Raw genomic sequence first — 23,995 nt, forward strand, 5'->3', positions numbered from 1 at the left:
GGGGTGGTTGATTTTTTGTGATATGCATGCGAGTTTGGAGTTTTGGAGTTGGAGTATAGAGTACTAGTATAAAGTATTGAAGAGTGAAGATTCGCTGGACGGGAACGATGTCGACGACGCTCGAGGTCGTCGTGGATCATTCAGGGTTTGATGATGCAATGTTTAATTTACCAGTCCTCGTGAGGGCAAGAGCTGAAGCGGACGGTACCCCCCCTCCGTACAATGTACATTCCGTGCATGTTATTCATGGTGCACGGAGGAAATAACAAATACTGTGACGTGTGTTAATTTTAATTTTTTTTTTTTCGCTTTCTTTGATGACGAGGCGGGTTTTTTGTGTTTCTCTTTGTGTATGTATACGTACTAGGTAATATATCGATCTGTACCTAATTGTGTTGTGTTGCATGTATGTATGCCTTTTTGGTTGTGGATAAGTTGGAGTGAGGAAAGGAGTTTTGGTTTTGTGATGCGTACCCACGCCCACGCCTACACCCGCGCCCACACCCGGTCGGTTGTGGGCTCGTGAAATAGCGGTATAGTCAGCATGTGCTGCAGCTCCAAAGGGATTGACTACGCAGGGAAATGGCGGATCAGCAGCGACGGAGACTTTGGGGCGGATTCAAATTTGGGCTTTTTACTTGTTATGGGTGGTGTGCGCAAAAGCCAAGTGGTGTACAGCCTACCCTTGGCGAGGGGGGGGCTTGTCAGTGCTGTGCAAGGATAAACATAAACAAGAGGTTAGGAGGAGCAAGGCGCGCAAGCATGTTCTTTTTTTTGTTGTTGTTGCGCATTCGTGTTGGCATTGGAGGATGTATGGCGGATGTGTGGCTATTGGCGGACGGGGGCGATGATCGGCAGGCGATTTTTGTGAAGAGGGCGATGAGTAAGCGTATTTTTTGGGCAGGTGTTGGCCGTGGATGGCTCGGAGCCGGAGTGGTTCTGGTGATAGATTGGGAGGGGATTCGCAGAGGAGGCAGTTGCGTAGACACTGACAGCGGACGACGGGGGAGGACTGATGTGAGTTACGTAAGAGGACGATGGGGGGTGGGACAGGACATGGGTTTAGGCGCCGTCGAGCTTGATGTTTATTTTAATTTTAATTTTTTTTTACATACATGCATCGCAGCATCCGATCGGGACAGGACCCTGACTGTCCGTTCAAAAGCGGGATGAACGCTGTCTGCTTTGTGCTTTCCTTCTCCCCCACCCACGCAGGCAGGAGACAGCGAAGGAGCCTGTCGTCCACCGGTACTACTCATATATCACAATCTACAGAAGCATCGCCATACAAGGCCACTCCCATACCCATATAATATACCCCAATGCCCTCTCCTGCCCTTTCATACTCCCCGTCGGTGCCCCATATGCCCGCCAACACCATCCACCTCGAGAACCTCGTCTTTTCCTATGAACATGTCCGCGCAAGACTGCAAAAGTTGCCACCCATAGGCAGAGGCTCGCTTGACCCGTCGCCCACTTCGTCCATCACAAGCAGCAGCAGCTCCGCCTCGGCCTCGTCCACCCAAGAGGACGCCTTTTTCTCTTCCCGCTCGCGCGTTGTCCGAGTATGTGCTTTTTTTTCTCTCTCTCGAGACACCCACTCTCATCCGTCCGGCTACTAGTTGCATAATCTACCTGCGATGGCGGAGGCGTTCTTGTCTGCGGTGTTTCTCCCGCATAACGTACGTCGCGCTTGCGCTTGGATAGCTAGTCTAATTTATTTACGGGGCGTTTTTCTCCCACAGGCTATGGAGCAGCGCACTGCGAGTGGAATCCCGGTTCCCGTGTCGATGTGGGAGCTGCGAGAAGACGCGGCGAGCGGGAGACGGGACAGCGTCTGGGCTGTGTTCCGCACCCACGAAGAGGTATGTTCTCTTTTTCTCTCTCTTTTTTTTTGGCTCTCGACGCGTTTTTCGGCTGTTGGGATTAATGAGATTGCCTATTCGGGGAATCGTGTATGTCACGTGAAATGTTGGATGTAACGCGTCGAATGTCAGGAACATGGAAAGGATATGTTTACCACGCAATTCACGGAGATTGTTGGGAGAGATATTGTGCACGGTCGCTTTACCCTGTTTAATTCGTTCTTCTCGTTGGAGCCCTGATCTCATCATGACCACATTGTTTCGTCGGTTTTTCTGCAGGCCTGTGCTGCCCTCGCACTTTCTGGGCGAGCAATGTCCGTCGCTACCGCCCTGGAGGCTGATCTCGAACCGTTTCACAAACTCCATCGCTTCGTCCTCAGGGATCCCGTACGTCCCACCCTTTTTCCTTTTCCGTTTGACATATCCTTATTCTGATATCTGTCCCTTTTTCATTTTTGACAGCTGCTCTCACAGGCGTCTAACGCTCTTGCTACCGCCTCATACAATAACAATAGCACTAGCCATATCGCGCCTTCTTCTTCTTCTTCCTCCTCCTCCCCCTCCGCCGTTCTCGATCTCACCGACCTCCCTCAACTCCGCGTCTCGTCTTCGCTTTCTGACCTCAAAGCCCCCGTCTCACTCTCTCCAATGTCTGCCACCGTGAATGGCAAGGTCTCATCGGGCGAATATACCCTCTCCACCAACCCCCCGAACCCCAAGACCAGCTTCAGACTGGGCGACTGGATGTGAGTGCCTTTTGTCGATATTGCGTTTCCCTTTTTTTGCTTCCGTCGAGATCATACCCGCGTCATTGTCCTCGAGCTTATATCAAAGCGCGTGATGGCGATGCAGCTATGACATTGGATTTTGGGATTGTCTAAGGAGTGGCGACGCGGAACCACATCACCCACTCGACGTCTCGTTTCGTCTCGTCTCGTCTGAAATTCTATTTTGGATAGACTTTGACTCTGGCCGCTCGTGCGTGTTCGATCCGTCCCGCGCTTAAGCTAGCTTAGACATTTTGCCTGAAGATCCTAAATTGACGTTTTACTGCTTGCTGACTCTCGCTCTCCCTCTTCTCTCCTCTTTTTTTGCTTTTTTTCTCCTTTCTCTCTCTCCTCATTGTTGGCGCGATCTATCTGTACACCTTTTTAGCTGCAACTCGCCGAACTGTGCCGCACATAACTTTGGGTGAGTCCTATTTGCATTTTTCAGACATCTCTCCCCCCCTCCTCCCATCCTCCCACTTCCCTTCCTTTTATTTCATTGCGCGGAGATTCCAAAAGCACAGGATGCTGACCGACTCTTTCCCGTGTATGATCCTCCACAGGCGTAACCTCTCTTGCATAGGCTGCGGTTGCCCCAGGTCCAATAACAACAACAGCAACAACGGCGCCGCCGGGAATCCGAGTGGGGCGAATATGAACGGGAACATTAGCGGAATGCCACAGCATCAGCACCAGCACCTCCTTCAACAACACCAGACACAGACGCAGTCGATGACCACTCGCGCCGCGCCGTCCCCGCGCTTCAACGCCATGGCGAACGGCGGCAATGTGTATTACTCGTCGGGCCCACTCCCGCCGCATACGACGTTCCACCACCAGCAACAACAGCAGCAGCCACAACAGCAGCAACAGCACCAGCACCAGCAACAGCAGGGTGCGGCGCAGAGGGAGCTGCATCATCAGCATAGCCATCCGCACTTGAACCTCCACCCGACCATTGGGCAGCAATCGCGCGCGCAGAACCCCCCGCCGTCGCCTTTTAATGTCACCGCTGCGTCGACCTCGTCCTCCAATGCCACTTCGTCGTCGTCTGCAGCAGCCGCGGCCGCGGCGGCGGCAGCAGCAGCTTCGGCGGCAGCGGCAACAGCGCATGTGCCCAAGTCGACGCATCCGCTGTTGACACCGTCCGGCCGCGCGTTTGCGATAGGCGGCAAGGTGCAGAATATCTCGAGCGATCCTTTGTCCCCTTGCATCATGTATTGGCCTGATAACGAGCCTTTCCCGGAGCAGGGTCAGATCAGACCCAACGGTCTCATTGGCGTCGCTGTATGTCTCATCTTTACCATTTTTTTTCGTATCGTTTTTCCCTCATACGTTGTGCGCAGCAACCGCCTATTCTGAATACAGGCAATCGCGGGCCTATTTCGCATGTGAGTTTGCGAGAGCTAAAAAAGAGGGTAGATTGAATTTCTAATCTAAGCTTAATGGGCATTTGCAGCAACCAGGGGACTGGATTTGCCAGAAATGCAACTACCTCAATTGGCGACGTCGAAAGGTCTGCCAGACGTGTCTTCCTTGTACGTGATGATCTTCTTTTTATTTCTTTTCCCTTTTTCGTTCTTCTTCTTTAGCGTAGCTTGGCTTGTGTCGTGCTGTGCTTTTTTTTTCTTGCCATTCAGTCTCGCCATCGTATTTACGCTGACTTTACTTTTTTAAATTTGTGATTTGTTGTAGATGCGGAGGGGAATGGCGATTCGATCTCTGCAGCGGTGCAGGCGGAACGCATCGCCCTCCTCACCTCCGTTCTTTCGCAGACCCAGATCAACGGCGGAAATCTGAACATCCCAAGCGCGCATCACGGGCAGCATGCGCCTGCACCCCGCTCACACTCGCTCACCCCGCCTCAAGCGCGCCGGCCCTTCATCGACGTCTCGCCGCCCCATCAGCCACAACAGCCACAGCCACAACAGCAACAGCAACAGCAGATGCCGCAACATCACTCGCTTAACCGGCCCGTGCACCGCTCGCAGTCGCACTTTGCGCTGGGGCAGCAGTATGCGGCGCATGCGCATCTCCAGCAGCAGCAGCAGCAGCAACAGGCGCCGGTTAGCCCGCCGTTTACGGCGTCGAGTCCTATATACCAGACGTCGGGCATCCGACAGCCGTCCCCTCTCCCGCCCCAGGCCCCGCTATACTCTACCGGCCCGGGTGTTGCGCACCTTCACCGTAACACTATTGCGGGGACTACGCCGGCGAGCGTGAGCAACCCTCTGGGCTCGCGCGCGCTTATGGATCACCACCGCACACCGATCGGTGCTGTTGGTATGAGTAGTACTTCTACCACCACCACCACCACCACGATGACGAGCAGCGCGAGCACGACTGTGCGCAGCTCGCCCATCTCGGTGCATGCACCCGCGCCCGCGCCACTTCTCCCGTCGTTTTTACAGGACATCGTACAGTCCCCTGCGCTCTCGCCGACGTCGACGACGACGACGTCATCTGCGGACCTCTCGTCTGTGGAAGAGTACGAAGACCAGTTCCAGCTTCCCTCTAGCGTTTCCGGTGCGGGTGCGGGTGCGGGGGTGGTGGGAGACGGGATCACAATGCGCCCGAGTGTCTTCGCCCCGCGCGCGAGAGGGGATAGTGGGTCGTCCGCTGCGTCTTCGGGCTCGAGCGTTGGTGTGGATTCGGCGGCGATTGCGAATATCTGGAGACTTGATGGTGAAGAGAGCAAGTCGCTCTCGGCGTTCCCGCTCCCGAACCATCAGGAGCTGGTGGGCGCGCGCAAGTCAAGTGGGGAGAAGCTGCGTGTGTAGAGGGTTGGGGATGGTACGGCCGTCTCTTGCTCTTTCTCCTCTCTCTCTTGTTGTGGGACTCGATGGATGTGTATGTTTATCCTTTTGTTTTTTGCGAAGGGTATCTGATTAATATTTTTTTGTAGGTTTTTTGTTATTGACACATTCTTTCGGATTTACCTCTCTAGCTTTCGAATCTCATCTTTTTCTTGGGAGTTGGCCTACATTACTTACGACGGTTACTTATTTTTTTTCGCGGTTCAAACAGAAAAGCTTTCGATTTTTCTCTCTTCTCTTTTTTAATTTCTTTGTTTCTTTCTATCTTTATTATACAGGTTTTGGAGGGACCCCCAAACAACAACAACAACAACAACAACAACGCATACAACAAATATTTGGCAAACCTTGGCTGGAAAAAAATCTTTCTTCTCTTATTCATTCACTGTTCATTCATACTTTTCGCAAAAACAACTTACTTTCGCAACCTTTCGGAACGGTGCATTTTTTTCTGGATTTTCACCCCCCCTCGTCTCTATCGCAGTAGTACTCTACTATTCATTAACCCCTCCAACCGTCAACCACGACCTACTTTTCGATCGGAGCGTAGGCGAAACAAACATTCTTGGCAACAAACAACTTACAGATTCATTGGGACGATTATTGATTCTTACTTTTTTTTTCTTCTTTCACTTTTTTTCTTTCTACCTTTTATCCATTCATTGCTCTTTGGGCCCTTCCTTCATATTTTCTTACTGTCAACCTTTTTACATTATCTATTCCTTTTTTGACACACTTTTTTACCGCCTTTCATCCTATTTATCCCTCAGTGTCCTTTCTTTTTCTTTTTTTCTTTCTTTTTTGCTTGTTGTTTCCTTTTGACATAACATACTCATCATCCCGCTATTTATACGGTTTTTTTTTATCACAACAGAGCAAATTCACACCACTGTTTTCTGTTATATTCTTTTTGTTGAACATCTTGTGGGATCGTTCAAAGCTCTCTCATTGTTTCTTTTGCCTCTCTTGGAATGCATGTAAACCCTCTGTCTTTGTCTCCTCTTCCATTTCTTTCCTCTGTTCCATTCCCTCTCTACTCTCTACTCTCTACTCTCCACCCTCTTTCCCTCTTTCCTTGCTCTCCTACTTAACATACGTGCCTCGAAACCTCGCTTTTTCTTGGGTTTATTTATTAATCAATGCTTTCAATTAACGTACAGAATGATTTTTTTACTATTAAACAAAAGCCACCGTCCCTCCCCACTCCCATTTCGATGCAGGAGTGTCGGTGGTTGAGTTTTTCTGGTTGTGCACTATTTAATCTACCTTCCTTTCCTTTCACCCACCCCCCTCTTGGCCACACATATCTTGGAATCCTGCACCTATATTATTATCCACTGCTTTACACTCATTCCGATCCGTACATGCATACATAGTAAATATTCGACTCCGTTCTCTGGTGTCCTCCCCCCCTTCCCTCCCTTCCATCCAATATTTTCCTTTTTATCAGTCACATTTTTTTGTCTTGTTGTGCGATAGATTCAGACTTGTTTGTTGTTTGTTTGCGACTATAAGCTCTTTGTTTTTTTTGTGTTTTTTTTCTGGATCTTGTAAACTTGTATATAGCGTTCCTTGGGAATAGATGTATTAAGGCCGGAACATGATTGAGAGTCCCAAACAGCGACTAGTGACGCGAGAGAGAGAGCAAGAAAGCAATGAGCAGATAGATGCGTGAGAGATTCAGGGGATGGGTACTATACTATACACTATACTATGGCTACAACAACAGCAAAAAATGAATAGAGAAAACAACAAAAAAACGAAACGAATATTGAGTGTACGGAATGTGAGGGGGAAACTACTTTTCTTTGCTGCTTTGATCAAGTGATCTTCCAAGCGTCTATAATCTCATTCAACGAGCGCACACTCCACCCGGATCCCAGCGCCGTCGTCATCTTCGTCCCCGTCGCATGCAGCACCTCCTTGATCCCCCGATCCAGCCCATCCGCGTCCGACGTGCCCTCTGGCGGCGGCACACCCAAACACTGCTTGTGCGCGTCCTGCGCGAGCTGCCGCAGCACCGCGAGCAGCGTCGACACCGGCACCCCATTGCGCAAGAGGTACCACGCCAGATACCGCTCCATCGCGGCCCCATCCAGCTCCTCCTCCCTCTCGACGCGCATCTCGCTGAGCCACGCCATATCCCCGCCCGGTTCGTCGTGGATCTGTGGACGAAGGCGGTAGTCTGCGCGTGGGTCTGCGGGTAGATGCTCGCCACGCGCATAATGACCCATATACCGCGCGAAGCCGGGCAGCGTGCGCACGCTGTCCAGCCGGCGGTCAAGCGCGTGAAGTACGCCCTGCACTGTCGTATCGCGCACGAGCCCCGGGCGCGCGTTGTTCTCCGCGCGACCGCTGAACCGCCGCTCGTACACCTTTGTGTAGAAGTCCGCTGCGAAGCGCAGGTCCTGCAGCCGTAGATGGAAGTAGCGCGATTTAGGGGTCATGTTGCGGTAGAAGTACAGCGTGAGGTGGGCCTGCAGCGTTTGCGGCTTGTCCTGGAGGATGCTGTCGAGCAGCGCCGCGTGACAGTACGTGTGGAACAGCCGCTCGTCGTGCGTCCCGCCTGCGGTATCTTCCGCGCGCGAGAAGTGGTCCGCGAACGCAAGGAAGAGCACATTGTTGGAAAAGGACGAGATGAATTCGCTCAGGTCACCCGCAGGGTGTGTTTTGGTATCCGTAAGCTGCGGGAAGTCTAGTGTAGCGGCATCACCAGAGGAGGATCCCGAGCGCACGAATAAACTTCGACTGCCTCTGGGATCTTCTGTGTAACTTAAGAACGCCGTTCGCCGTTTCACGTACAAAGTTTGACTCTGAAGGAGAGCTTCCTTGTGGCGTGGGTGCGTTGATGTGTCGAGATAGAACGGCCAGTAACGAGGTGTATCCACTCTAACAGACATCAGCTTATCCATGTCTGGTATGAGCGTAGGCGAGATGAGCTGCGTGTGCTCGGCACTATCCCCTTCTTGCATTTTGATCTTGACGGGCAGGTACACCACTTCGTTTGTGTCGACATCGCGCGCGATAAGGCATCGTGGTTCGACAGCTAGAACCCACATATGCCTCAAAGCTTGTAAGAAACTCCTGTTGTCCGAAGAAATATGATTGAATCGAGGGAAGAAAGCGACGACCATGCATGCAATAGCGGCGTCTGACGTCCCTAACGTGTAGCGACCGCCGCCCAGGAACAACAGACCCAAGGACATGTGCGTGGCTACGTGTACACCATATTTGAAGCCGTGATGGTATAACATTTGTTGGGACATGCCGTATGCATAACGAAGGCGGCGCAGACAGGTAATCTCGCCAGTTCCAGCCATGACCATGCTGAGAGCTATTGATATGAGATTGAGGCCATCTCTAATGGCCGACCGCTTTATTTTGTGATCAAACGCTGGTCCTAATAGAGTGAAAAGGTTAGCATGAACGTACGTGTCACCAAATCTAGCACTTAAAGTACTCATACCATTTGCATATGCCATCCTTGAAAAATGATCGAAATGCTTGACTATCATTTGGTAGGCTTCTTGGCGAGCCGTGCCAGCGTATTTTAGGCCGACGACGAAACACCCTCCGGCTATTATGTTATAGTACGCCAGCTCCATCGAATCATCAATGTGGAAGCCTTCCTTCGAGCGAGACTCGATAGAGTTAATTATCGTCCGCGGTATTTGCCGAATTAACCAATCGTTACTTGGTACCACATCGTCCCACATAATCAACGATCTGGCTATGGTTCGGATGAGGAGGAAATTGGGTTGTATCGCATTCAAAGAGACCACTGTGTCTGGTATGGTCAGCATTTCTGCGACATCTTTCCTGTTTGTTTTCAAGTACATGAGTCCGAGAGAAATGGTAGCAGCTGGCGATGTCAAGTTGATGTCGAAGGGGGTTTTGGTGTGTTTTCCCATAAGTACATCGGCGTCTCCATGTATGAGGGTGCCCAAGCGCTTTAAAAGCATCAAGTCTGCCGGTATAGACGACCCCTTTCCAAGCATGATCATTCCGAAAGCAAAAGCACTCGCATACGTATACGCCTCACGGTGTTCGTTGTTCAAATCAGGTTGGACAAGATCCCGCCGACTGACCTGGCCTAGGCAGACTTCCGCCATCCGACGATTTCTTGTGCCAAGGTAGATGAGTCCAGTGCCGAACAAGCCAGCGGTCTGTGTGATGAGTGGGACGTTCAGTTCGACGTTTGGCCCCGGAAGCATAGCGGGGGTGTGCACCGCGAGCAGCTTCGTGACGTGCTGGTTCGCAGTGCCGACGTTCGCTGCGGCCATGCCCAACAGAACGCCGATAGACGTGAGGTCGTGCTTGGGTGTGAGGTATCCGAATGTGCTCCAGGTCATCATCTCCTTCAAGTGGCCAGTCAGGCCGAGCGCAAGAAGGAACCCAGCATGCTCTGGTGTCAGATCAATTGGTTTATTGAACGCTATCCAGGAGCTATCCACTCCAAGTGCAGAAGGCGAAATGCGCAAGCCGGCGGCAACACCGTTGTGGAACTCGCCCCAAGAGATGGAGTCAACTGCTATCTTTCCAGGCTCCGGCGTTACGAGGATGTTGGATGGCTGGAAACGAACATTGTACTCAATTTTGGGAATTGCATAGGCTTCTCGTTTGACGACAGGAATAGAGCCAAATGTGAACATGGCTCGCCCGTAAGGCAATGCAAGTGTGCGCTCTGCTATACGCACGACCTGGTTTTGATGCTCCTTTGTCTGATCATGCTCACTAGAGATAGATAAGAAGTCAGAAAAACATCACAAAAATGAACGAAAGTTCCGACCTCAATTCCGGTCTGTCAGCGATCTTCACAGATGCAACCACTGATGAGCACAACATTCGAGCTACTTCATCCAGGCGTCGATCCAGACCAAACCGTATATCAGTAAATTCTTTCAAATTGAGCTCCACGCCTGTCGATCCATCGAGCTCGGCAGCCAACGTTCGAACATCAGCTGCGATTTCACCAATTGTCTGACGAGGTGTGCTAGGATTCTACAAAGTAAAAACTATGAATTAAACGGTAACCAAAGAAAGACACAAAACTTACGACGAACTCCTTCCTGGGTTTATACCCATCCGTAATAAACACCTCTGGGTTCTGATATGCAGACGCGGCAAGGTCATTTCTCCCAATCGCTCGATATGCCTCCAGCGGCCAATTCGACGGCGGCGCGAGCTGACACGTCCGTGCCGCCTCCCTCAACGGCGCAGCAATACCCAGCGGCAATGCCACCGACACATCCTGCCCGCCGTTCTGCGCGACCATCTGATACACCACATTCTCCGCGCGCTGCTGCGTGTCGGTGACCTTGCCGTCCGAGAGTGTGTTATACAGCAGGCTGAGTTCGTGAAGCTCGTGTAGTGGGTCGCAGACGCCGTACTCGAGTGATGGGGTGATGGAGAAGCGGGTGACGATGTGTTGCACGTCGTGCCAGGGCACTTTCCAGTCGGGCGTGCTCACGCGGCCGTATAGAATGGCCGAGAGGTCGGGTGGCCAGACAGGGATGCGGTCGTCGAGGTACGAAAGCGCTGTTCATAGGAAAAATTTGGTGAGTATGTTATCCAAAAAAATGTATTGAGAGAACGTACACGTTTTGAGGGGTAATGGCCACCCATTCATCACGTCGGGTATCAACCTTTTCCAGTAATCTGCCCATTCAGGCCTGACTATGATAGCTATCCGACATACCACAGGCGCGAATCTAAGGAGATCATGCTGTCGGGGAATCAGCAGACGCATATGCTCTGCCAGCGTGTGTAGGCCATACAGCAGAGGAGCCAACAGCTTGTGCGGTGGATCAGGCCGGTGCTGTGGGAGCGCAGGTGGAATATTGGGTGGTTTACGCAACAGCCTCAGCGCTGGGTCTTCCGCAAAGTGTTCGTGTGACTTGGTCTCCGCGAGGCGCAGCCAGGGATCAAAGAGCACCGGCCGCTCAACAAAGTCAAGGTGGAACACTGAGTACAATGACGTCGAGAAACACTCAAACTCGACGTTCTCCGCGGTAGACCATGAGCGAGCGGACCACTTCTCGAGGAAAAGACGGTGGATCTCGAACGTGATTTCGGTAGGGAGGATGAGGGCCAGCAGCTGGAAACATTCAATAACGAGCTTGTCTTCGGGGAAGATGTCGAATGTAACGCTGGTTTTGTAGCCGTCTTCATAGGCCAAAGTTGTAGTACCCCATTGCGATTCGGAGACGGAGACGATTTGGCCGTGCTGCCCTAGATAATCTACAGACACGTCCATGTACATGTCCAGCTCGACACCCTCGCCTGTAGCTTTGTCGTTGTCTTGCACTTGGACAGGAATCTCGTTCAGACCGTGGGTGAAGAGGGAGAGCTGACCGAATGGTTTGACGACTAGGAGATCCCAAACGTTGCCACGAGTAGCTCGCAGCGAGGTGGCAGACATAGCTGGCATTTCCATAGTCGGCGTCACTTCCATAGTCCTGTCAGGCAGTTGTGAGATAGTATATATGAAGAGCTTCTGGGATATTGGAAGGCAGATGGATATTAGGCAACGCGACTTTGTACCGTCAAAACGATCGTCGAATAACGACACTGTTATGTCGCGCCATGCCTCCGCGCTGAGTGACAACACTGTTAGTGAGAACCGAGAAAATAATTTTAATACCAAAAAACGCACTCTTCCACAGGTATGGCCTGGGTATACATGCTTTGCATCCAAAAAGCTGCTTTCATCCTTCCGTACTCAATAGGTGCTATCATATTATCATCCATGCGACCACCCAACACCATCCTATCCATAGTCGTGCTCAAATCGTTCCGCGAGAGTGAATTACGCCGTTTGGGCAGCGACACACGCTGCGAGGCCTGTGAACCAGAAACGAGCGACGCCATCGTCGTCGTGGTGGAAAGCGAGGGTGCCATCCCGGGCAGTGATGATAGAGCCGGCATTTCTGGGAACTCGAATATATCTCCTCCAATAACAGGTTCATGCGAACGCATGCTAGGCGACATGGGCTGAATGCGCTCGCGTCTGTCCGATACTCCATCGAACATCGCAGAGGTCCGACGACTCGCTGTCCCAGAAGTTGACTGACGCTTCGATGGAGGTGGTCCCATCCCTATTCCTGCTCCTCCAGATGGTGCCGCTGATGTAGGTGGCGGCACGCGGTTTTTCTGTCGTGTAAGGGGCTGAGGTGTGTCTTTGGGCTTGATGTACACGTACTGCCATACAGAAAGGAGCCGTTTCTCGACGTTGACGGTCACGACGACGCGTACGTCCGCGACGATGCTGCAGTGCGAGACCCAGACGGCCATTTCGGTGGGAGGGATCGACTTCAAAGGCTTGCTTGAGTGCTCGTCTTCGTCTTTCAACGTCGGGAGCGTGGTCGGGGTGGGCCCGAGGATCCCAGAGGTCAGACCAACAGCCGCTGCCTCGGATAACGCGCTGGTCACGGTGAATATGGTGGGCAGCACATCGTCTCCCGTCGCCTCCGCCTCGATCAGCTCAGATGGCTCGAGCACGCGCTGGATCATGACCCCATGCGGCGAAATAGCCCACGCCTTCCTCACCACAAACGGCACCGAGAACGTATAATCCATCCCATTCAGCAAATATATCTTCCCGATACTGCGCAGGAAGATGAACACGGCAGGGACAGTCTCCGGGTGCCCAAAGTTGAACTTGCGGGTCCGCTTCGCGCGCGCGAAGGGCCCGAACGTGTCGCGGCCGTCCGCGTTCGGGGGGAGACTCTCGACGTTCGCGAGGTTCGCAGCGGTCGCGGCCGAGGCGGGGTTGTGCTGAATGACCTGCTCGAGCTCGCCGATGCACGCCCACTGCACGAGTTCGCCCTCCTGCTTGAAGCTCCAGCGCTTGGCGAGGACCGCGCCGTAGCTCAGGACGACGGTGTGCTTGTCCCAGGTGAGCTCGGGCTCCTTCTCGCGGTTGCCTGTGAAGTGGGTGCCGGTGTGGATCGAGTCGTCGTTTTCTGCGCCTGGCCCGCGGAGGGCGATCTTGATGGCTCGGAGGAGCGGGGTGTCATCGGGGAGTGCATTGGAGGCTTCAGAATGTTCGGAGAGGAACCTGTATGCAGAGGAAGCGGGTGGTCCTTGGGCAGAGACGATGATGGGTGGCATCCAAGGTGATAGTCAGACACCAAAGCGATACTACACTACCTCTCCTACTAACTCGCGATTAACATTAAAGTTGCACAACACGCGTTGTTTATCATCATTTGTGCATATCGTTAAATTCTCTATCTATTCTTCGCTCATGAAATAGGCCTCAGGCGGCGATCAAGAACTTGGATTCAATTCAATCACACAGGGTATTTTCGTATTTCTTTTTTCATTCTGCTTTCATTTCATCCTGTAAGGAATACAACAAGATATGGATGGGTAGCGGGGAGATGTATGGGCGCAGTTAGAAAGAACACAGCGTACAACGAGGACAAAAGGGATGTAGAAGATAAAGAAAAGAAAGAAAACGCTGACTGGTAGTCGTGGGTTGCCGAGAAGAACGTACCAATCAGCGCATGGAAGATGAGAGAAAATCGTGGGACATGCGCAATACCATAAAGCACATCCACAAATCCAGGAACCTGTTGATATGCTGTACAGAGATGCGCGGTCGTAAAGGCGTGAGGTCAACGAATCTGAGAGTTTTCAAGTCAGCAACACGCAAGGGAAAAGGAAGCATGGAATAAGCCGAATGCCATATGTTTTCAGTCACGTGTACTAAAACATTGGCAGTAAAAATGAATGTACCCACCTATCAGTTTATTTGGTAGCGGGAGCCTCCTTGTAGGAGATGGCCTAAAAGAAACCGGATCATTAAAGAGAACCTCGTGTGAGTAGAAATAATCTTACCTGCTCCTCACCCATAGCGCTGACGATGGTGACCAAAAGGTCCTTGCCCTCGTCGAAAGCGCCCTGGATCTCCTTGCCGATATCGCCCTCGGGAACCTTGACATCGTCCTTGGTGACACCGTCGTTGGTCATGAGGTTAAGGAAACCCTCGTCGATGTTGACCTGCAACCGCGGAAAGAATCATTAGGAATGATGATTCGGCGGGAATGTGGCTGTGTGACGGCTGTGTGACTCACGAGTTGGTATTCATCACGACGGACGTTGGGGACATCCATGTTGTGGGTGGAAGGGGAGATATCTTCCTGTTTAGGGGAGGGAGGTGGGTTAATAACACGTTTCTTGATCGCATTAGCGCCAATGGATGGGTACGAACCAACTTCTTGCCAGTGAAGATCTGAAAATGCGATTAGTATAAAAGCTCAAGGAACCTGGGGACAACGAAAGACGTACATCGATGGCGACGAGATGGACCTTGGCATGTCCGTGCTTTCCAGTCTTGGAGGTGGACATGTCAACGATCTTGCAGGGGCGGCCTGGGGAGTAGCAGTTAAGCGCCTGTACGACAAGTATTCAGGGCGAGCGATGGACGTACCCTTGATAACAACATGTCCGTTCTTGCGAAGAGCAGAGCATTGCATGGGGAAGGTCAAGGACGCGCCGGAGCCGGTCTGCGATGTGGTCGATGAGCGTACAATCGATGAAAAGAGATAGCGCGTGAACACACCTGCTCGAAGGTCTGGTTGTGCTGCTCATCGTCCGACATTTTTGATTTTAAAGGAGGGGTAAGAGAAGGAGATTTCTAGGATTTGGGTCGTTGGATGAGAGAGGGACAGACGAGCGAGGAAAGATCTAGACACAAACAGATAAAAACTCCAAAAATTTCACTCGACCAGTTCAAACTCCGATTCTTTCATTATCTAGTCGTTACGTAATACCATCAGTCGATTAATCAGGCAGGCCCCTGCTGCCTTTGACTCCTAACGACCAGACTCTCCCATTTCACAATCCATTCATGCATCCCTTTGGAGGAACACAGATATGCCCAAGATGCGGCAAGCCCGTATATCTTGCAGAACAAGTATGTTGTAGCTCCGTCCATCGTGCATTCTTCAATGCTCACTGATCAAACTATGACCTCACAGACTATGGGTCCCGGGAGAAAGGTCCGCATACCACTTCTAGTGCAAGCGCTTATTGCATGCTCACATGTAGCAAAACTAGCTATACCACAAGGTTGGGATAACACTTGTATCTCATCTATGCTTAAATTCACTCGCCAAGTAGCCATGTCTTGCATGTACAATGTGCAACAAGAGACTTGACTCTATGACTCTGCTCGAGCATGATCAACAGGTTTCTGCCTCCCTTTTCCTTTCATCGCTCAATCACTAACTGAATTTACAGCCATACTGGTTAGCACTGTTCTTATCCGTGTTCTTTTGACTGAACTCACCGTTCACCACTCAGCAAAACTTGTCACCTCAAGAGCTTCGGCACGCGCGACCTACGTCATGCAAACCTACCATATGCGCAGCCTCCCGCCGACGACGCAGCTGGAAGTGGCACACCGTCCTCACCCACATCCCCCAACTTCAGAAACAACTTTACACCCCTCCGCCCTCTGAACACCGGTGTAGGAGGGGCTCCAAGAGCCACGAGCCCCCTCCCGCGTCTCCGCCCAAACAGATCACTAGCGACCAGTCCCATTTCGTCGTCCTTCCCTCGCGGACCAAATGCTTCTGTGCAACAGGCATTCCAGGCGTCTGCAACTGCCAACAGTCCGACCGCTGGGAGCACCAATGCGGCCACGAGTCTAAATCTACATTCTAACTCTACCTCGGACCCTAAAACCACTGATCAAGATACTAATGATAATGATAGTGCACCGCCGACAACGGACGACACAGAGGAGGCGGAGGTACACCATTCCCTTGTCGGTCCAGATTCTGTCCCCGTCAACGCCGAGACAGCAGAGACGGAGGAGGTCGATGATGTCGATTCTCTGCCAGGGGTCACAGCTGCTGCGACACCGTACCCGTCCAACACCGGCAGACCAGGAATCGGCACTATCCCCCGCACCGTCCCGCTCTATCTGAACGGGTACAACAGCAGCATCGGTGCCGGCGCCCAGCGCACACCCGTCAAACAGCACCACCCCTCGCAAAGTCTCAGCTCGATCCCATCAAGCTCTTCTCCCACCGCTACATCACCCTCCGCGTCCTCGCCTTCGAATCTGAGCAAGGAAGCTGAAGACCTCCCGAGTAGGTATAATGCAGGCAGTATGAGCCCAAGAGGCTTCAGTAATATGATGCCCCTTGCTCCTACGGCCACTGGTACGCGGTACGGTATTGCGCTGGGTGGTGGTCCTGGTCCTGGTCCTGGTGGGGTGGGGGTGCAAATGACGGGCACGACGACAGGCACCCCGCGCAAATGGGGCGCCGGCACACCCCAATGTGCACGATGCGCGAAAAGCGTCTATTTCGCCGAACAGGTGTGTCTTTCGATTTAATTCACTTTCTGTTACGTTTTTGAGGTTTTGGATTGGGTTGGGTTGGGTTTTTTGGGTCTTCCATTATGCTGTTATATTTTATGTTGCGTATCATGGTTTTGGGTTTCCCCGCGTGTTGGATGTTCCTCCGTTGCGCTCGCTCGAGTTGAGCGGTGCGGTGTGGTGCGGTGTGGCGGTTACGTTAGCTTCGTGCGTTTTGTTGCTCCTAGCGCGTGTACGTATCGCGCAGGCAACCCCGGAGCGACGCGCATTGATACCATACCCATACCCATACCCATACCCATACACCCCAAAACCTCGACACGCCTTTTTTTTCGCATTTAATACCCAATACATTCGTACTGGTACAACCTTGGCCTTTCCTTTTACCTCACAATCTCGATCCCATCCCATCTCACCCTAATTCTAAACTCCCACTCAAATCTCAATTGACTTCCCTTACCTCCTCACTTACACTTACTTACTCACACACTACACACTTCCATTCCCCATTCTTTTTTTCGGCAGGTCAAAGCAGCGGGGAAAACGTACCATAAACATTGTCTCCGGTGCGTGGAGTGTAATACGACGTTGGACTCGAGCCGGTTGCGCGATCATGATGGAGAGCCGTTTTGTGTGCGGTGTTATGGCAAGGTGTGTGTGTTTTTTTTTGTGTTTTTGTGTTTTTTTTGGGATTTGGTGTTTTTTGGGATTTGGTCTGGACTTTGGACTTTGGACTTTTGGTGCTTTCATTCACGTTCACATTCAACTTGAACTTCAATTCTTGATTGATGCTCATGCTCATGCTGATCTTTACCCCCCTTCAATTGCCTTCTTACTTAATATTTAATACTTACTGCTTCATGACTGGCTGACTGACTGACTGGTTTAATACACAGCTACACGGTCCTCAAGGCAGCGGATACGCTCTGCTCGGGAAAGCCGGTGGTTGATTGCCTCTGCATCCGCGTTGGGTCTGTGTCAGTCCCAGGATTCCGGGATTCGGTCTCTGTGATAATCTGTTTCAACTCATTTGTTTTTTTTTTTCCTTTGCGAATCTACTTCTTATTCATAGTGTTTATCTACCCTTTCTGTTTGCCACTAGCAATAGTTTGTATGTGTTGTTTTCAATATGTTGTTAGTTGTTAATTGTTAGTTGTCTTTCTTTGCACGTACATTACATTACCTTGCATTTCATTACTTTGCACTACCTTGCACTGCATTGCACACACACACACACACACACTTATAACTCTACACACACTGCAAATGGACGTTGGCTTTTACAATTCGAAACGTTTTTGTTTTTTGATTATGTATATATGCCCGTTTATTTGCAGTATCTTTTTTTTCTTTTTTTTTTTTCGTTCGATCTCGGATCCCTTGTGGCCTTGTGGCCATGGTCATTTTTTATTTATTTATGTCGTGTTTTGTGTTGTGTTGTGTTGTGGTTTTGGCGGTGGTTTTTGGCGGTGGTTTTGGCCGGGGCTTTTTTACTATTTACTTACTTTCTTTACGACTCACTTACGTACGTACGATTCAGACTTGTTCACGACTTGTTCACGAGTTTGTAACGACAACAACGATGCGCAAAAAACGGATTGGTGCTTTTATGTGTATTGGAAGGCTGTCTCCACTGACAGCCTCACTAAGCAGTCCGAAAGAAAGGACAACGATATCTTCGTTGCGTACGGCTAGATGTATATATAGCAGCGCTGGTAAGTTGGAACTCACGCTCGGTAGCGACACTTGCGATCGTGGTGGACTTTTATCGTATTTAGAATGACCGAATGGCTCGGACGACGACGATTCAGACGACGCGTAGGAAAAAGAGAAAAAAAGGAAAAAGAAAAAAGAAAAAGATTGAATCTGGAAATAGTGACTCGGGCGTTTATACGTCAATTGAAGTAGCCGGAGCGAGGAACTTGTGATTTGAGGTGAGGGAACTTGAGGTATATATGTATATATAATTTGAGTGAAATTCAACGATAACCGACGCCGACGAGGACGAGGAGGAGGAGGCGTAAGAAAAACTTGAAGAAGAAAAGGAAACTTGAAGAAAAGATGAAGGGAAACTTGAAGTAAAAGAAAAGAAAAGAAAAGAAAAGAAAAAGAGAAATCTGGAAAATGCACCGGGCATTATGGTTTACAACTTTAGACACATGCCACGCGAAACGCAGGTAACCGCCGCGAGGACGAGGGCGAGGAAATCGAGGAACTTGAGGGACTTGAGAAAACTTGTCATTTAAGGGAACTTGAAGCGACCAATTTAATATTGAATCAAGTACTCGAGTACTCACACTTCGTAGATATTAGTGAGTGCGAGATTAAAGTACGACTATAGCACTGAGCAGCTTGTTAGCCGACGGTGAATACGCGTGCGGCGTAGGAAAGGAAAAAGAAAAGAGAAAAGAGAACAAAAAAGAGGGAAAAAAGACAACAGGAAAGAGAAGGCCCGGGAAAAGGAAACTTGAAGGAAAATTAAAAAGAGAATGAAAAAGAAAAGGAAAAGGAAACCGAGAAGGAAAAAAGGAAATTTAAAGGAAAGGAAACTTCAAAGGAAAGGAAACGAAACGAAACGAAAAAGAGGTAAAGAAAAGAACAAAAAAGAAGGAAAAAAGAACAGAAATTTCGAAACGCCCGGGTACTATAATTTAATTATACACACGCACACACACACGCGTGCGCGAAACGAAAATTCAAGTAGCCGCAGCGACGCGCGAGGGCGAGGACGAGGAAACTTGTCATTTAAGGCAACTTGAAGCGACCAGTTCATCGTCAATTCAATTAAGTACTCGTACTCACACCTCGTAAAATACCAAAGTACCAAGTTCCAATAGAGCCCGAGGGTACACAGTTGCCAGTCGCACCGGCACATTTAATCTTAATCTTATAATCTTATAATGAACGAGATTTAGCTAGATTTAGTTGAGATTTGGATCTAATCTTAACTTAACTGTCAGTGTTAGTACCCAACGCCCAACTGAACGCACCCGCCCGCTTGCGCTCGCACACGTCCACGCGAGCACGCCCTCGCACGCACGCACGCACCTCATACGCGTAGCTAGCATCCCGACATACCCGCCCACGCCCTCCCGCCCACGCCCGAACACGCACGCACACACCTCACAGAAAAACCACGACCCTCGCACTCCCAACCTCCCACACCGCGTCGGCGTCATCAAGCGCAAAATCGCGCTGCCGCTTGAGAGTGAGTATGCGCATTGTTTCTTTGTCTTTCTCGGTTTCGGCTGTGTCATCATTTTCGTTGGCGTCGGCGTCGTCTTCCTGCTCCTTGGACGCGGTAGGGGTGGGGGATTTGAGCGCGGTGGCTGACGCCGACGCTTTAGGTCTACCATTCGCTTTACCTGTACTCTTAGACGACGACGAGGAGGAGGAATAAGAACCAGCAACGCGCGCCACGATCTCCGCGTCCGACAGGCTCGTGTCGATGTCGAGTGTCGGATGGCCCGGGATGGAGAGGACGAGTCTGTTGGGCTCGATGTCGAGTGTGGATGTGGTTATTAGGGTGGGTGTCTGGTGTGTTGTGTTGTGTGGTGAGAGAGGGAGGGAGGAGGGGGTTAGAATGTGTTTGAATTGATTGGGAATGTGGGAGAAGAGGGGGAAGTGATAAGTAGCTAACAAAGACACGATAGAATGATAACGCGAATGGCGAATGGCGAATGTGGGGAAGGAAAGAGATAATGGAAACGGCGACTTACCAGCCCAGGAACACGAACATCGATCCTCAGCCGCCCGGAAGGGGCCTCTTTCGTCCAGGACCAATCGAGCCTTGTGGACGCGGAACCGGGTGTAGCAGAGGCAGAGGAAGCGGCGCTGCTGGGCTTCTTCAGAATGCCTTTGAGCCCGGGGAGGGTCGATCCAGGCCCGCTTCCGCTTGTGGTGGTAGGCTTTGTGGCGGGCGCGCTAGATGTAGATGTAGATGAGGGGCTGATGAGGGTGCGATCGTTTGTCGGCGAGGAGGAGGGGAGTTCCTGGATGAGGGGATTCGATTTTGATGCAGGAGTCGCGGAGACACCGGCGGTGGATGGCGATGGCGATGGCGATGGGGCGCCTACGAGGGCAGGAACCATGTGCGAGGGGATGTGCACGGAACGAGGGAGCAGCTTGCCCTTGCTTGCGATGTTGGGTGTGCCAATGTTCCGCGAGAGCTCTAGCCCCGTCTGCGCCTCGATGCGTTGCAGAGAGAGTTCTATCTCAAATGAACGGATGCACGGTGACGGTGATAGCGGGAATGGGACCCACCGACGAGAAAGATCTTGAACTCGGGATCGCGCAGCGTGCGTGATTTCACTGTAGAGTTGAATATGCAGTCAAATACCAGTGACGGGTTTCCAGCTATGTTTTTTTGTCAGTTGATGGATATGAACTGTGTTGGTGAACTTGACGCACATTTGTCCTTGTCTTGTCTTGCGTTGGACACGATGACGGGGACGTACCAGCCAGAAGGGTTGGCATCATCGACCGCGTCCTCACCTTGCATGGCGCGCTTGATCTCCTCCTCGCTGGCGTCGGGCGGTGGGGGCACATTGGGGTCCCATGCGAGATTGACAAAGATTTTTTGACCTTTTGGAACGGGGATAGGCTGGGGAGCAGGTTCGAGGATGTTCGGAGAAGGGGATGATGCGGTGGGAGGGAGGAGGGCAGGGTTGAGTGCGGCCGACTTGATGCAGAAGCCTGGTTTTGGGGATAGCTCGATGCGTAGTACGTTTGTGGAGGACATTGGAGAGAGGGATGCCAAGAGATTGTATGTGAGATCGCATACAGTTAATAATAGGCGCGAGAAAAGGGGGGATCATGGGGATTTCTCCGATGAGGAATGGTCATGTGACTAGATCGATCGGACGAGTCATGGAAATGTCGGTCGGGTCGACTTTGAAAGAAAACCAGCAAACCAACGATTGGAATTTTGCCCAGTCACCGAAAATGTCCGCGTCGCATATAAATCCTTCACCCAGTGGCCCCTTCAGATTCCGTACATACCCCCTCTTCTCTCAATACCCTAGCTAAATCATCTCCCCACAGCCGTCCCTGAAGACATGTACAACGTCTCTCCCATCCCTGACTTTGACGACGACGCAAAGGTCCAGCAGTACATGCAGGACAGGCGTGTCATTGGTGTATGTTATCCTCTCCTTGTCCCTCACAAATTCCTCATTTCTTTCTCTAGTACGACCCGCTTGTGCAGCCTGCACTCCTGAGACACGAGATCACATCGACCACCAACGCCAAAAAGACCATCGCCTCTGCGCGGTACAGCGCCGCACGCATTTTGGCTGGCCAGGACGACCGCGTCCTCGTCATCGTTGGGCCCTGCTCCATCCACTCTGTCGACCAGGCCCTCGAGTACGCCCGTCTCCTCAAAGCAAAAATCCCCGAATGGCCCAACCTCCTCATCATCATGCGGGCTTACTTGTACGTTCTCTCTCATCATCACCGATATGCTTTTTACTCATTAGCCTTCTTTCACAGCGAGGTAATTGATATCAGAGCGTTACTTTATTTCTATCACCGTGCTCATACCGTCTGTCCGTCCAGAAACCACGCACGACTGTCGGCTGGAAAGGCCTCATTAACGATCCGGACATTGATGGCTCCTTCAAGATCAACAAAGGCCTCCATATGGCCCGCCAATTACTCTGCGATCTCACTGATCTTGGCGTACCCGTTGGCTCTGAGCTCCTAGACACCATCTCTCCGCAATATATCGCCGACCGTACGTTTCTCACTTTTCATCTTGCTGTTATCTATTCCGTTTTCGTTTGTCGCTTTGATCGGCGCCAAATTTTGAGGATTAACGGTTAACCCCTTTGGTTAACTCTTAACTCTATTCTTAATGCTTCTCTTTACATCATTCATTATCCTTCATTAACTTTCGCGGTTTATCATCGACCGTGCCTTGTCCTTATCCTCAATTCCTGTTTCGGCATCACATCACATCGCATCGCATGGCATCGCTTGTGCTAACCTAAACCTTTTACGTTCTCCTTGACAGTGATCTCCTGGGGCGCGATAGGCGCGCGCACCACCGAGTCGCAGCTGCACCGCGAGCTCGCGTCCGGTGTGTCTTTCCCTATTGGCTTCAAGAATGGTACGGATGGAAGGTACGCGCCTCTCTCTCTCTCCCTCTCCTCCCAGCTAACTGTTCCTACCCTTCCTCCCCCCACCAACCCACCACACCCGAACCGCCCACCCCGCACCCGACCCAACCCAACCCGACCCGCCCGCCCACCCACCCGCCACCCCACCCAGCGTAACAGTCGCAATCGACGCCATGCACTCCGCCTCGAACCCGCACGCATTCATGGGCGTAACCGAACAAGGCCTCGCAGCCATCGTCAAAACGCGCGGAAACAAGGACGTGCACGTTATCCTCCGCGGCGGGACCAAGGGCCCGAACTACGCGTCCGAATACGTACGCAAAGCCGCGGAGGATATTGAGAAGAAGGCGAAGAAGGGGGTGGATGGGGAGAGGCCGTTTGGGAGTATTATGGTTGATTGTAGTCGTATGTCTTTTCGTCTTCTTCCTCGTTCACTCCTCATTTACTCATTCACTCTCTCGTCCTCACTTCTTATTCCCCACTCCCCACTCCCCACTCACTCACTCACTCACCCACACACACACCCCTACTCTAAAAAAGACGGCAACTCCTCAAAAAACCACCGCAACCAGCCCCTCGTAATCGACAACATCTGCGCCCAGCTCTCCGCAGGCGAACGCAACATTACCGGTGTGATGATCGAGTCGCATATAAATGAGGGGAGGCAGGATGTGCCGCCCGAGGGACCGGGGGCGTTGAGGTATGGTGTGAGTATTACGGATGCGTGTGTGGATTGGGCGTGTACGGTGGAGATGCTTGGGAAGCTTGATCAGGTGGGTGTTTTTTTTTTTTTTTTTTTTTTGGTTTTTTTGGTGGTTGGTGGTTTTAGGGTGTTTTGGTGTTCTGGTGTTTTGGGAGTTGCGAGATTGGTGTTGGTTTTGATGCTGATATTTGGTGCTTTTTTAGGCTGTCAAGAAGAGACGCGAGGTGCTTATTGCCGCTGGATTGGAAACGCCAGCTGCTTTTGAGCGTGCGCAGCGCGTTTAGATTTGTTTCTTCTCCTCTCTTCCCTGTCCTCTCCTCTCCTCTTTGCCTTGCACTATCTTTGTCTGCATTCCTGCATTTTAGATCGGTAGATCGTGAAAAAAATTAA

At 51.3% G+C, this 23,995-nt stretch overlaps 5 protein-coding genes across 5 annotated transcripts; 3 read left to right on the plus strand and 2 right to left on the minus strand.

Moving 5' to 3' along the window:
• Positions 1–1,322: 1,322 nt before the first annotated feature.
• On the plus strand, positions 1,323–5,412 carry JR316_0010923 (uncharacterized protein; the record flags this gene model as incomplete). The annotated part of the gene is made up of 11 exons (XM_047896587.1): positions 1,323–1,565; positions 1,623–1,682; positions 1,746–1,865; positions 2,145–2,252; positions 2,328–2,611; positions 2,748–2,843; positions 3,021–3,056; positions 3,232–3,919; positions 3,979–4,023; positions 4,092–4,170; positions 4,328–5,412. The coding sequence occupies 11 exons, from the start codon at positions 1,323–1,325 to the stop codon at positions 5,410–5,412; spliced, it is 2,844 nt and encodes a 947-aa protein (XP_047744632.1).
• An 8,790-nt stretch (positions 5,413–14,202) lies between these two features.
• JR316_0010924 (translation initiation factor eIF5A) lies at positions 14,203–15,055 on the minus strand (the record flags this gene model as incomplete). Its single annotated transcript, XM_047896588.1, has 7 exons — positions 14,203–14,238; positions 14,293–14,454; positions 14,529–14,594; positions 14,666–14,686; positions 14,743–14,825; positions 14,885–14,960; positions 15,017–15,055. 7 exons carry the CDS (start codon positions 15,053–15,055, stop codon positions 14,203–14,205), a joined length of 483 nt encoding a protein of 160 aa, XP_047744633.1.
• A 539-nt stretch (positions 15,056–15,594) lies between these two features.
• JR316_0010925 (Cysteine and glycine-rich protein 2) lies at positions 15,595–17,733 on the plus strand (the record flags this gene model as incomplete). Its single annotated transcript, XM_047896589.1, has 4 exons — positions 15,595–15,645; positions 15,779–16,783; positions 17,309–17,434; positions 17,680–17,733. The coding sequence occupies 4 exons, from the start codon at positions 15,595–15,597 to the stop codon at positions 17,731–17,733; spliced, it is 1,236 nt and encodes a 411-aa protein (XP_047744634.1).
• A 1,848-nt stretch (positions 17,734–19,581) lies between these two features.
• JR316_0010926 (PIH1 domain-containing protein 1) lies at positions 19,582–21,524 on the minus strand (the record flags this gene model as incomplete). The annotated part of the gene is made up of 5 exons (XM_047896590.1): positions 19,582–19,677; positions 19,922–20,317; positions 20,503–20,993; positions 21,047–21,139; positions 21,194–21,524. 5 exons carry the CDS (start codon positions 21,522–21,524, stop codon positions 19,582–19,584), a joined length of 1,407 nt encoding a protein of 468 aa, XP_047744635.1.
• Positions 21,525–21,840: 316 nt separating this feature from the next.
• JR316_0010927 (Phospho-2-dehydro-3-deoxyheptonate aldolase, tyrosine-inhibited) lies at positions 21,841–23,889 on the plus strand (the record flags this gene model as incomplete). The annotated part of the gene is given in 8 exon segments (XM_047896591.1): positions 21,841–21,921; positions 21,972–22,216; positions 22,274–22,325; positions 22,340–22,517; positions 22,797–22,905; positions 23,054–23,307; positions 23,443–23,675; positions 23,809–23,889. 8 exon segments carry the CDS (start codon positions 21,841–21,843, stop codon positions 23,887–23,889), a joined length of 1,233 nt encoding a protein of 410 aa, XP_047744636.1.
• Between the last annotated feature and the right edge of the window lie 106 nt (positions 23,890–23,995).

This window comes from Psilocybe cubensis, chromosome 10, assembly GCF_017499595.1.
Source record: "Psilocybe cubensis strain MGC-MH-2018 chromosome 10, whole genome shotgun sequence".
Lineage (NCBI taxonomy): Eukaryota > Fungi > Basidiomycota > Agaricomycetes > Agaricales > Agrocybaceae > Psilocybe > Psilocybe cubensis.